The sequence below is a fragment of the Hirundo rustica genome, chromosome 4, assembly GCF_015227805.2.
Source record: "Hirundo rustica isolate bHirRus1 chromosome 4, bHirRus1.pri.v3, whole genome shotgun sequence".
NCBI classification, from domain to species: Eukaryota; Metazoa; Chordata; class Aves; order Passeriformes; family Hirundinidae; genus Hirundo; species Hirundo rustica.
In genome coordinates this window covers 50260937-50274926 of record NC_053453.1, presented here as the reverse complement: position 1 = coordinate 50274926, position 13990 = coordinate 50260937, and the positions used below count along the sequence as shown (strand labels likewise).

Genomic DNA, 13990 nt, shown 5'->3' with positions numbered 1-13990 from the left:
ATACAGGGATTGCTTGGCATTTTGTACAGAGCCAGTCTGTGCAAGTTTAGCTAACGTTCTTGGCAGCTGGGACAACCTACCTTCTCCTTTACCATCAGACATTAAAGAATACAAGCTTTATGATGTGGAGACCAAATATGGTTTGCTTCAGGTATGGTACAGGTTGTCTTTATAATTTTTTCCTGCTTTTAGTATTAATGATTTTTTTTAATTAAGTCAGTGCACTGCCAAAGTTTTGTCTGCCTATAGTAAATCAGATAATAGTCAGGTGAGAGATAAGTGTCCTGATCACTCTGGATGTAAGAGAGGATAAACACTAGAAGCTCTAAGGTGCTACTCTTTCTTTTGATTGTTCTGACATGTAAAATAGAAAATTCAATTCATGTTTGTTTTCCATGTAAATGTCTATGCTACAGCTGTCTCTTCCATATGTGAATCTTTTCTTTACGTTCTGTGGAGAACCATTAGCTCCCAGGTTTTGTTTGGTGAATGTGCTGATCATCTTCATAAAGCATTTTTGTTCTTCTGAGATGATGTGGCCTGAGGGCAGAGTGGAATGCACCATCACACTTGTGCTGTGATAGTTAACTGACATTAGTATTCTTACCTGCTGATTGCCCATCTGTGTTTAATTTCCTTCATGAATAATTTTTAAGGCATAGGCTAAAATAGTGATGAAAAATTGTTTCATAGTTAACTTAGGAATTTGACTGTGACCATAACTACAGGATTTTTGTAAATGTCTTACAGGATGTTTGGGGAAATATTTAACCTGAAATAATGATCTTTTATGGACAGGTTTCTGAAGGTTTGTCATTTTTGCATAGCAGTGTCAAAATGGTCCATGGAAATATTACTCCTGAAAATATAATTTTGAATAAGAGTGGAGCATGGAAAATTATGGGCTTTGATTTTTGTATCCAATCAACAAATCCATCTGAACAGGAGGTAATAATCTTTATATTTATCATCATTCAATTTCAAATTCAGGTCTTTGCCTGAAACCAGTTTCATGATCTTGCATTCCTGTATAGAACCACTTATTTAATATTAACCTCTGTATTTTGTTGCCCAAAAGTTAGAACATATGGCCTGTGTCTGGACTGAAGTGCTGCATTTGATCATCTCAGAAAAAGAGCCTGAGTGGGCTCATGGGGCCACAATAGACTAGTGATGGTTTCAAACAGAGGCTGGAGCCTGTGCCACTTCTACTCCCCTTCATGTTGGATGACATGCAAGCCTAACTAGCTTAGTGTGTTGCACATACTAAATGCCTGGTTGCTACCTCTTAAAATTAATTCCATTGTTGCTCATGTTTCCCCATTACAGCAGTGCTTTGATTTTACATTATACTTCCCAGCTCTAATATTCAGATAAAACTGCATCAGCTAATCACTCTAAGCTACAGACAGAGATTCTTAACAGTTTTGCTTTACTTTGTTTCTGTTTGATTCATAATTGAATTTGAATGGCTTAATTATTTTTCACGGCTTGACTTTCTTTTTGAAAATGGTCTTTAAAAATCCTTGATAAATGTACTTTGTTTTACTTCTCTTACATCTCTTGTAGCCAAAGTTCCCTTGTAAGGAATGGGATCCAAACTTGCCATCCTTGTGTCTTCAAAATCCTGAATATCTGGCACCAGAATATATTCTCTCTGTGAGCTGTGAGACAGCCAGTGATATGTACTCTCTGGGAGCTGTTATGTATGCAGTGTTTAATAAAGGGAAACCAATTTTTGAGGTCAACAAGCAAGATATTTATAAAAGCTTTAGTAGACAGCTTGACCAGGTATTTGTTCTTTTTATGACTATTGTTTGTTGATTTTCGTATTTGAAAAGTTACTACTGTAAAGTAGATTTAAATATTGAGAAAACTATCAGTGCTCCAACATAAACCATGTAACAATGGTATCTTACGCTGCATATTGTTGTTATAACAAGAAAAAAAAATCATAGCAAAATATGAGAAATAAAAATATGTTTATAGGAGTTTACATGTACCAACTTCTTAAGCTAAAACCAGCATTTTTCACCTGATTTCTCTAAACCTGAATGCTGGTCATGTGAAATAATAATGCTTACCTGTCAGGGTGTGAACAGTATGAAGCACCTAGCAGTGAATTACCTGTATAGGACCATTGAAGAGGGCTGGGTTTAGGGTAATTTGATTGCTTGACATGGCAGTTGGTATCCACTTAGCTATCACTATTTCACATTCTTTGTGGACCGAGAATATTAACAGAAGACGGTGTCACAGTTAATTGGGATCAGCTGACATAATGTCTCCTCATATGCACGTTTCCCTTGTTGTAATTTCTTTGGGTGCCCATTGCCGCACAAGTATGTACTGTGTTTTAATGTGTGTAGACAACACCTTAGATATTGACATTTGCCTGTTTAAAATACCATGTTTGTATTCTCTGATAACCTGAACTACAGTGGGAAGTTGAAAAAACAGTAGTGGGACCTAAAACAGGTAGGCTCTTGGGAAGCAGAGAAGATTGTGAGCAAGAAGGGAGGGATATCAAATGCGTGGATAGAGAAACCGTCAAGAGACAAAGTATAGGTGTGTTGTATAATTGGAAATAGGTACATGCAGGATTTTCTGACTTCATAGTATACATGCCTGAATTACTTCCACAGCTGAGCCGTTTGAGCTCCAGTACTCTTCAGAACATACCTGAGGAGGTGCGCGAGCATGTAAAGCTGCTCCTAAACGTAGCTCCGGCAGTCAGACCAGACGCAGATCAAATGACTAAGGTCAGTCCATGGAAAATACAGTAGCCACAGGAAAGAAAGAAATTAGTGTTTGATTTGTAGAGCTATTTTAAAGTGTTTTCTGTTAATCATTTTAGTTGAAATGTTAAATCTTTTAAACCATTTAGATGTAATATTACTTGATGCCAAAAGTTATCCTTATGCTGACATTCATTTATATGGAAAAAGTGGATGCTGAGACAGAATTATGAAAAATTATTCAATTATTAAAAAGTTATTCAGTGCAACACTGTTTTGTTCCTTTCCATACAGTTGGAAGCTTTTCTGTGCTATGATTTTATACAATTCAGTCTTTAAAATTATATTGGAAAGATTTAAAAGTGAGAAAATGATAAAGGGCAATAAACATAAGGATTCACTTTTGTCTTATTATTTTTGATGTATTCTTAAGTATGCAGAGCAATAAAGTATATTCAGAAATTATTTGCCCTAACAACCCAAAATTTAATTGGAAGTAGAATATAATTTAAGTTTTAACTTGGCAAGGCTGTTTCTCCGTTTTCCTATCTAGAAGTAGAACTTAAAGCATTGTTCTTCCCTTGTCTTATTCCCCATTTCCTCCAATCTGATAGCCTTTCAGATTCCTGCTTATAGATTTGTTTTGCTAAATGTTTTTATTCTTTTGCTGTGATGTAAGAAGATGGTATGCAGAGATAGAAATCAGTGTTTTAACTGTTGAAAGAAATAGTGGGCGAAGAAGGGAGAGGGAGCAGGTGGTGGTTTTGTCCACCTATATGCTGTAAGATGGGAGTAAGAGAATTGGCAGATATTTCTCAAATATCAACTCAGTTGTCTGAAGTTGTAAGTAGTTGTACTAAGCAGTGTGGTTTTATAAAGACGTTGAGTCTCTTTTACCATATCTGCACACTGAATCGTAGGGTAGAGATACCAGAACTTTCAGGGGTTTCTGGAGTTTCCAGGGTTGGGGTCTAGATGGGGATGACCTAGTAGGTGATCCTTTGTTGTAATACAATATAGCATAATTATTCCTAGAAGAATATTTATTCGAAGTTTTTATTTTTCATTACAATTTTTTTGTAAGCCACTTACTGTGTATGAAATAATTTTTTAACTTAGATACACTTAACATGCATGAGTTTCTGAAAAATGCTAGGAAAATTCTGTCTTAATAATCAACCTGTATCTGAATATTATACCACTTGATATGTAAAAATTTAATTTTCTAATTGTTAGTTGCAGACATGTCATTGTAAAGGCTTACTGTCATGCATTGAAAGGGTAGATGGTTGATTATATTTTGGAATAATTGTAGCAGTGTCAGTGTTGTCCCCCGCCAGATCACAACCTTTTAATCTTATTTTTAGATACCATTCTTCGATGATGTAGGAGCAATGACACTTCAATATTTTGATTCATTATTTCAAAGGGATAACCTGCAGAAATCACAGTTTTTTAAGGGACTACCAAAAGTTCTGCCCAAACTACCTAAGGTATGTCTGAATTACGATATTTCTATAACTTGAAAATAGATGAACATCTGTTAGAATTTTGACTCTTGGAATGCTGGACTTTCTGTAGCATTGTACCATAATACACTGCCATGAGACTGTCAGAGTAGAAGGAAATAAAGGGAGATTAGAACATAACTTATTCAGGAAGTATTCCTCAGCAATTAATACTACTTTAAATGGAAAATGGCAAATAAACCAAATAAGGAGCCATCATTTGCGTGGCCTGTTGTTGTTCATCCCAGTTTTAAAGGGAGTTGTCTTCTCTCCAGCTATAAGGCTTTCCCTGTGTTTCCAGATGCCATCATAGCTCTTTGAAGCCTTTTTACCACCTTTTCTTCCTATAAGGTTGCTTCAAGATTTTTCATAGCAAGGCAGTACTTTAATGTTGAATGATAGAAAACTTCCTTCCCTCAGTAAACTAAGTGCTTTCTTGTGCTGGCAGTGCTCAGAAATCTCAAAGGCAAATGCCTGTCATTACATATTTCTCCTGTGTAGTGTTAATTACTATGTCTAGACTGGCTCCCTTTCCTTTTGTGGTATACCTTAATTTATATAAGCCATAATGCATATGTGATAGAAAAGTAGTATTAGTTTAATATATAATTGTCGGTGGCTTTCCCCGACATTCAGGTGGTTTTAGAGTCTTTTGCCCTCTGCAAAGCTCTGAGCCAAACGGATGAAAGAGACGGAGCCTTCAAGTTCTGATTTTTCGAGGTTGCATGCTTCGTTTATTGTTCTTATCTTACAGTTTTCTCAGTGCCCCACGAAAGATGTTTGCAGCTGCTCGGGCATCTGGTGACTCCTCGACTCCTCCCGAACTGGGCAGTCGTTATCTTTTATACTAATTGCTACGTATTCTTGATTTATCATTTCTTGCCAATGCCTATTACTAATACTAAACAGGTCATCTCTACCTTGACCCAATCCCCATTAAACTACTTTGTGCCAACGTCACTGCCAAAATGGAGTGAGGGAAGAAGAAAGAAGAAGCAGGAGACAATGTCCCAGATTCTCCATCTTGCCCCCATTCACTTCAATGCTGGAAATCTAAATTTACTGGTTTTTCACCCTGTGATAAGCTAAACTACTATCTTTAACACTCTTGTGGCCTGCAACCCCTCCCGCACTGCAGGAAGCCTCTCCCATGGACTGAGATCAAAGCCAGTGTCTCTCTGAGCTCTGGTCCCAGACCCTCCTGTCCAGGTCTCGGACCCTCCAGGGCAGCCAAAGGAATGCCCTGGACTCCAACACATAATAGAATTACTGAGCTTCTCAACCAGTGCATTAAATGTCGTTATTTTTAATTCTGTTTTGCACTACACAGTGTAACATTTAGACTCCATAGTTAATACTATATTCTTTTCAAATTAGTAGGTTTTTTTCTTTGATCGGAAATGGTTGCTGGTTTGAATTGGGAAATAAATGGCGTGTGTTTCACCTAACTTTAGACAGCCACAGATTGACCAAATCATCTTTAGAATGTTCTTTTTTTTTTTTTTTTTTTCTGTCTTGAAAATATATTTTATGAGGGAAGTGACTGTGCCCTTGAACCATATTTTCTCTTTATTGACATCAAAAGCATTTAAGGATGTCTAATGTTACAGTAAACATCCACAGTTTAAATATCTGTTTCATTCTATTTAGGAAATATATCTTATTTAGGGAATATATCTGGAGTTTTACAGAGAGGTATAGTAGGATTATGTTTGTTCAGTGAATGATGAGGTACAGAAAAAAAATTGCTGTTTTGCAGTGTTTATAGGGTATTTTTAAGGATCTTGTTAGGTTCTTTTTAAAGAAAGCATATAGAGTATGGTTTTCATAATTTGCATGTGGCTCAGAGTCCTATTTTCTGTACAATTAGTTGCTTTTTGTTGATCTTCACAGTTGTTATAGTCTTCATGTATGTTTTGAGTGCAAACCGCGAAAATTAAGCAGAGTAGCACAGTGTAAAATAACTACAGTGTACTGTGCAAGTAAGAGATCAAAACTGAAAATTATCTGTCTGCTTTATTGTAAATATCAGGCTAATACAAAAGCTGATGAACTGGCACAATGGTAACTTGCATCAGTGCAGTACATGATTCATACTTGTTTTTGTTTTGTTTTGTTTTTTTTCTTTTAGCGTGTTATAATTCAGCGAATTTTGCCTTGCTTGACTTCCGAATTTGTGAATCCTGATATGGTACCCTTTGTCTTGCCTAATGTTCTCTTAATTGCTGAGGAGTGCACCAAAGAAGAATATATCAAGCTCATTCTACCTGATCTTGGTCCTGTTTTTAAGCAGCAAGAACCAATCCAGGTATGTTAATAATATTCATATTACGATTTTTCTCTTTGGTTTTGTTTTCCCTGAAAAAATTACTAATTGTTCTATTTCCCTTTTCCAGCTTCACACACATTGCCCAATCTGCTCTAGTTGTCCAGGCAGTCAGTCTTGATTCATTCAAAATAGATTTTTCCAGGAAATTCTCTGCTTGTTTAGACAGGTTCTAAGGGTATATTGCATTTATAGATGAAATGAGATTTGCAAAAGAGGTTTAATTTACCACTTGGTTTTGGTTGATTGTAGAAGATATATTTGTGAGCATATGAACACTTACCTGGGCAATCTGAGCAGGGTTGTACAGTACAATGTTTGCATATATTCTACCAGTAGATAAACCTGGGGTTTTTTTGGTTGATTTTTCTCTCATATCCAGTTTGCTGACATTGGGATCATGGGGTGGAAAAATTGTAGCTTTGACACTCCCTAAGAAGTGCTATCTATTCATATTAAGACTAGTATTTATTTAAGGACTGTGCAAAAATTTTGAAATTAGTTTAATTTTTATTTAACAAATGTAATGTGTAAGTAAAATATGCTGTTTTCCCTGCTGTTTAAATGTATAAAAGTATTAAGACATAATCATTACTGTAAAGGAGCAAAAATTTGCATCCTTTTGTCATCACCGTGATGATTCCTAAGATATCTGTAAAAAGGCGAGGCATTGTGCCTCCACAGATGAGAGACAGGTGTGCATTCCTGCCAGCTCACTCCTGTGTGCCATTATTTTTCTGCAGAGCACTTAAAGGGCAAGGTAAACATAGCAGACCTTTTATTTGTGGATTTCAGAAAACTGGAGCAGAGAACTGTCATTATACTGTGGAGGCGGGGAAGGGGACAGCTGTCTAACTGAGAATACCTCAGGAAATTTGAACTACATAATGCTGTTTATACTTGGTACACTGAAGCTTTATGTTAGCTTTTTGGTCTTGAAAAAAGTCAATGTTTAACCAACCAAAAGCCGGTGAACGTCTCATTTGTGCTGTGTCATCCTAAAAGGTAACTGTGTTCTGCTGCATTTAACATTAGATTTGTGACACAATCCTTGCTGCAAAAAGTTTGTAGCAAAGTTACATCTGGAGCATAATGGACACAAAAGTTGGTTTATATCTTGAGAAATGAAGGAAACAAAATACAAACCTGGAGTCAGCTCATAGACATGGAGCTTTGCAAAGTTCTTCTGCGACCATCTAGACTATGAAATTCTTAGGCTGGTATTTTTAATGCAAAGTACTACATGGCTTATTCAAGTATTATTTCTATGGTCTTTTTAGTATGGCAGAGTTTAAATAGTCTAGGTCATGTTTTCAAAGTTAATATATCAGGAATTCTGGAAAAAAAATACAAAGGTTCAGAGTACCAAAGGATAGAATTCCAGGTCTGACTATCTTTGTACAAGGCAGAAATAAGTAGTTTCCGTGTGCTTCTAACTCGTGGAGAGAGGCATTCAGGGAACATGTATTACTTCCAAACACTCTTTCAAGGTATTACAGATTTGTATGAGGGGCCTGTTGCTTGACTTTAGTAGAATATTCGAATTAGAAAATGAGTGTATCAGAGGAAAGCTGCTCTAATTCAACATGAAGAAATTGTTATCTAGGGTTCCCAATGTCTTTTTGTGAAAACAGAATATTTAGATAGACTTTTTCTTGGGGTTAGTATGGAGTAATGTGTGCTGTAACTTAACATCTTAGCTTACTCTGACATAGCTTCCCGGACAAACCCTTAATTTGTATCTACAGAATTCCATAGACAGCATAGGATGTGCTGTAAATTCATTTTCTAATTCACTACACAGAAGTGTTCCCTGATAAGTACTGGGCTCTGCATTGATGCATGAAGCATTTTAACTTAGAGTGCAACTGCTGTTAATTGCTTATTAAATGGTGTGTGTGAATCTGTGACTGTACCTTTTTAATTTTTACATAAATAGATAAAAAGTAGCCAATAGGTTCCTAGAAGCTTAAACATAGGAACTGTAATTGCACAATTTTACATTATTAGGGTTGCTAAAGAAGAACAGGTGTTAAGAGCACATGTAGGTCTTAAAAACTCAAGTTTAGGACAAAGATTGTATATTGAAGAAAACTGTAAAATCTAGCTTTAAAACTGATCTCGTCCATTTCACCCTGATTGTCCTAAATGTGGGGTTATTGCATCAAAGTCAATGTACGTGGAATGAATGAATGAATGATTTTCTGTGTGTGTGCAATTTGGGAAATCATAAATATTTAATAAAAACCCACTTATTAGCTGTACTATAAAAATCTATTTTTCTTCTCTGTAAAGAGAAGGGGGAATAAATAATGGGAAATTTATAATGGGGTCTTGGTATATTTCTGTTTCTACACTTCAATGCTTCTGTTTATTTGGTTTAGAAGAACTGATTGCCATGTATTTTTAGACAAAAATTTAAGTCTTCCTATAAAATACTTGGCTTTTTGTTATAAATGTGATGCTTTTAAACATAATTTATCCATCTCGTTTAACCTATTTTCTGAAAGGAGTTCTGATATCAATGGATACTCACTGTCCCCTCTAGCACCTGTGAGATGTGATATGAATTTTATGAATTACATAGTGCTCTGTATTTGAGACTGAGCTGGGTGAGTGATAAGTGTAACTTTCAGATGGCTAGTCTTAAGCAAGATGGATCCCACTATGCATAGGTGCTATTCTAATGTTATTTTTTCAGTTAATGTGATGTGAATATTTTCTTTGAGATTTTTTGTTTTATGATGCACAATTTCCATGTTAAATAGAAGAAATGCATTTTTTGTCCATCTAGTTGCCATAATATTATTTTTATTTCATCCCTATTTTGATTTTAGACACATGCAGTACAGCTTGTATATGCGGAGTTGTGATCAAGTGCTTTGAGGACAGCATTTGAGTTACAGTTTTTTGCAAGTTTAGCTTTTGCAACAGTGATATGTGTTTAAAGATTTTCTGTGAGTATATTTTAACAAAAGACCATAAAGAGAAACAAGAACTATTTACAAGTTTTTGTAAGTAGAAACAAGAACCCCTTATCAAGTCGTCATGATTTTTTATTTCAGAAGAATCAGTCTAGAACATCCATATTTTGTTTGATTTGTATTTGCTGTTTTTAAAATGCAGTAACATGTCAAAGTGTTTTTTGTCTTCCATGCCTTCAGGCAAGCAACATGGTAAGTGATCACATTTACTGAGTTATAAGAAAACTTCTGAAGTTTTTTTGATATGATACAACACACTTTAAATTGTAAATATATCCTTTGTGGTTAAAACTTTTGGCTTCTGAATTGTCTTTCTTTGAGTAGATATTGTTAATCTTCCTGCAAAAAATGGACTTGCTTCTAACCAAAACTCCACCAGATGAAATAAAGAACAGCGTTCTACCGATGGTTTATAGAGCCTTGGAAGCACCTTCAATTCAGATCCAGGTATAGTAGTTGCAGCCTTTATTTAAAACTTTCTTTTTCCTCTTTCAGCTGGCATGCCAACGTTTTGTATACTCAAGTGTTTGTTTACATTAAAAAAACCTATAAAACTGTAAAATATGCCTGAATGTTGAAAGAGATAGATGCTTTATTAAAGAATATTTGTTTCTGATAAAGTAAAATTTAGTTCCCTTGTTTTCCAGGAGGGTAACCACTTGATTGTTATTCTCACACTCTTATCTTAAATTCTTACTAGCCACCATAGCAGAAAGTCAGACTTGTATTTATATTTCACTGCCTGTGAAGCAGAAACCATGCAGGCAAGCATGCTCCTACCAGTCAGTGAGAGGTGGCTTATTCTGAGCTCCCACTGCTGAGAACATCTGTGCTGACAGTTACCTCAGGAGACCTGGTGTGCTGTAAAATCACGTTAATATACATTCTGGTGACATTTTTATGTATCCATATTTTTTTTTCCTTATGCTTTCTTTATCTTTCTAAGGTTCTTCTGGGGATTTTTTTAAAACATTCAACTGCAATTAACATCCAGTTACCCAAAAATGTTCAAGAAGAAACAAAATATTTCTCAAAGGCAGTTTTGGATAATCAGATGTGACTTCTGCCTTTGCAAAGCCTTTGTAATATTAGGGACAAAGGTTTTTGTTTCTAAGTACCTGTCATTAGTTTCTTGCTGCATCAGTACTTTGGTTACTGAGATGTTTATTTGCAACATGTACTTAGTATTACTGTCTCTTATTTTTGAGATTGGGCTGAAACTGTGTGTTTATTTTTTCTCTGTTGCTAAAGTATGGTTAATCTTAACATGATATTTTATCATGTCTTGACATGATATTTTATCATGCAGTCTATCATAGTGCAGTATTATTTATAGTACTCTTGATTTATGTAGGAGATTGATAGTTTGATGTAGTAAAAGCTAGGTTTTATATAAAGGTGCCTCATGAAAATATAAGATATTCTTGTTTAAATACTATGGATTTATGAATACTCTTTTTTCTGAAATCCATTTTTGAAGGTTCTGTATACATACCATGCTGCTTTATTATTCTAGCTATTTTTAAGTGAGTCTGATAGATTAAGGGCAGCTTAGATTAACATATTTCCTTAAGAGGAAGGCTTAAGGAGACATTTCAGACTAACTGGTATTGAGTTATATTAGTACTAATTTTATAATAAATATTTATGTTTCTTTTTAAACTTGTATGGATTTTTTTTTAGGAGCTTTGCCTGAACATAATTCCCACGTTTGCCAATTTAATAGATTACCCATCAATGAAAAACTCATTAATCCCAAGAATTAAAAATGCATGTTTGCAAACTTCTTCTCTTGCTGTGAGTATCCTAGTAATTTTCTCTAGTATTCAGAAAATGTTGTAACCTTTAGATATTTTGCGTTTACCATGTTGTGTCTTTAAAGGAAAGCCCATCAATGTGTTCTGATTTCTTAGGGAAATTTTTTTTCAAAAAACTTAAAAATGCAAAAGCACCATTTCTTTGCTCCTAACAATTTTTGAAGTTGTTAACAACTTACCATGTTAATAATACTCTAAAAATTACTGAAGTGGGTTCCACAGTAATTGGACAATGTTTTTCATGCAGAAAAGCCAAGTTTTTGTGAGCCTAAAAACTAGTGTTTTTCTTTCATGATACAAAAGCATTTTTAACTTCTCTTGAATTTTTTTGGTACAAAGATTTTCTTATGAGTTTTGTAAAGTTATTTTGTTTGTTTGTTTGTTTTTTCCAATAAATAAGTGTTTGTTTAATTCTTACCATTCTTCACAGGTCCGGGTAAACTCACTAGTGTGCTTGGGCAAGATTTTGGAGTACTTGGATAAATGGTTTGTGCTTGATGATATTTTACCTTTTCTACAACAGATTCCATCCAAGGAACCTGCAGTGCTCATGGGAATTTTAGGTAACTAATACTTCCAACTTTCTGTTTTGTGCTTTGATATTATAAATCCGAGAGCTTTCTGTGTTATCATTGAACATGTTCACATAGTGTATCTCTAAATTGACTATTAAAAGCTTTCTGGTTCTTGAGATGTCCCTGTTCAGTTACCTTATGTATGACATTTGTGCACTAGTACATATATTTTTAGTCTTCAGGGCCCGGTGCAGTTCTGAGTACTCACTGCAGCTCATGGGCTGTGACACTTAGATGGACTGGATGTTCACAGGGTCAAACAGGCTGTTTTCTTCAGAAGACTATATGAACTGTCATCTGTCAGATGCTGGAGCTTTTGAGATGTTACTGTTGCCTTCTTCTACCACTCTTGCATAGCAGATGCTTTAAATGATGGTGTACAAATCTGCTGTTCTTTACTGCAGGTTTTGTTAGACTCATTTTGTTGGATGTTTAGGCCCACAGTTGTGCCTGTGGGCAGAAATGGAACACAGTCTGGGTGAGGTCTCACAGAATGACTGGCAAAACCTAATGGCTTGATACTTCTGAAACGGGAGACCTCACTCCCACTTGAGCTTTCCTACTGCCACTTGGTGTTCGCCTATCTCAGGGTGTGTGATTTTAGCTAATTGAATGAGATTACGGAGTCCAGGTGACCAGAGCCACTGCCAAGAAAGAGGTGTGACTGCTTGGCCAAGTCTGGAAGACTGTGACTGTTTCTCCTCCTGACATCAAAGTGGTGTAGGCCAGTTGTGACAGCTGAGCTGCATCACCAGTAACGATCATTAAATTAAACACTGTACTAATATGTGATGGCAGCATTATTTTTATTTGTTCAAAAGCAGCAAGAAGGCATCTTGTCTGTACTGATTTAAAGCTGCATGTTTCCCTTAATCATTGCAGCTTTAACTTTTATTTGCTATTTTAGAATAAGGGATGCTATTTTTTGCTTTAGTTTTGTTAATTCTGAGTTCTACTCAGATACAGTGAGTAAGTGAATCCTAGTTTGGAAATGATGGGCTGAAATCAGTTTTATATACTCAGGCTCTCCTTTATTCCTGAATCATTGTGCCATCCTTCATTTTCTTTGTCTTGGTGACAGCTCTGTCCTGCTACCATAGTAAGTGAGGAAAGCTGCTGTGTCTTCTATGCTAATACGTTCAGTGTTTGCCCTCAGAGCTGGGCTATTTAAGCTTCTTGTCAGAAGCACTACAGAACATTTGAGCTTAACACTGGGTCTCTCAATGCCTGTTAGGATTCTTTTTTCAATGATTTTAAAATAGATAAGATTATGCGTGAGTTCTGATATTATGTGTACCAGCCCAAACCTTCTAGTTAACAGTGTCTGTAGAAAAACCATCAGAGACCAGGATGATAGTTAATCCTAGCTACTTGTGTGCCAGGAGAGAACTCATCGTTAGTTGATGCAGCTTGATTTGTCAAGTGGCACTGTGTCAGTTTGTGGCATGATCTGTTCAAATATGCATTTTCTCAGATAATTGGCCAGAGCAATACATTGACTAATACTAGGTTTCATAGCTGCATTGTATGACTTTGGACATCCTCTTGTTCTGAGCTGTAGCAAAACCTCTTGCTGTTTATTGTGGGTAAATACTTAGCCTTTAAGATGCTCTTGGTCATGTTTGTCCCTGCTTGCACACAAACAGAGTGGTTGTTCAGATGATCAATACATATATGAGTGTGCTACTTTGAGTTTGTTCACATTGTTTACTAAACTTTACAATTTCTGCTATTTTTATGTTCCATGTTAGGTATTTACAAATGTACATTTACTCACAAGAAGTTGGGAATTACCAAAGAACAGCTTGCAGGAAAAGTATTACCCCATCTGATTCCTCTTAGTATTGAGAACAATCTTAATCTCAATCAGGTAGGAACGTGACTGTTTTGCATGCTTTTCCCTGACAATTGTCAGAGAGTAAGTTTAAACTGTTGTCTTAAAAAAAAATCATATATTACTGCATGTCTGTGTCTATTGTAAAAATAAGCAATACCAAAACCCTTCCCAATTCTACTGTATTTCTGTGTTTGAAGCTTGTTCT

The 13990-nt window shown here is 35.6% G+C and overlaps 1 protein-coding gene across 1 annotated transcript in view; it reads left to right on the top strand.

Moving 5' to 3' along the window:
- Nucleotides 1–13990, top strand: part of SCYL2 (SCY1 like pseudokinase 2) — a 35263-nt gene that overhangs the window by 12209 nt on the left and 9064 nt on the right. Inside the window, exons 4-13 of the mRNA XM_040061721.2 lie at nucleotides 7–151; nucleotides 799–948; nucleotides 1570–1791; nucleotides 2646–2762; nucleotides 4106–4231; nucleotides 6378–6554; nucleotides 9881–10003; nucleotides 11240–11353; nucleotides 11804–11936; nucleotides 13700–13818. Of these exons, the coding sequence (XP_039917655.1) occupies nucleotides 7–151; nucleotides 799–948; nucleotides 1570–1791; nucleotides 2646–2762; nucleotides 4106–4231; nucleotides 6378–6554; nucleotides 9881–10003; nucleotides 11240–11353; nucleotides 11804–11936; nucleotides 13700–13818 (1426 nt within the window). The remainder of the gene's footprint in view (nucleotides 1–6; nucleotides 152–798; nucleotides 949–1569; nucleotides 1792–2645; nucleotides 2763–4105; nucleotides 4232–6377; nucleotides 6555–9880; nucleotides 10004–11239; nucleotides 11354–11803; nucleotides 11937–13699; nucleotides 13819–13990) is intronic.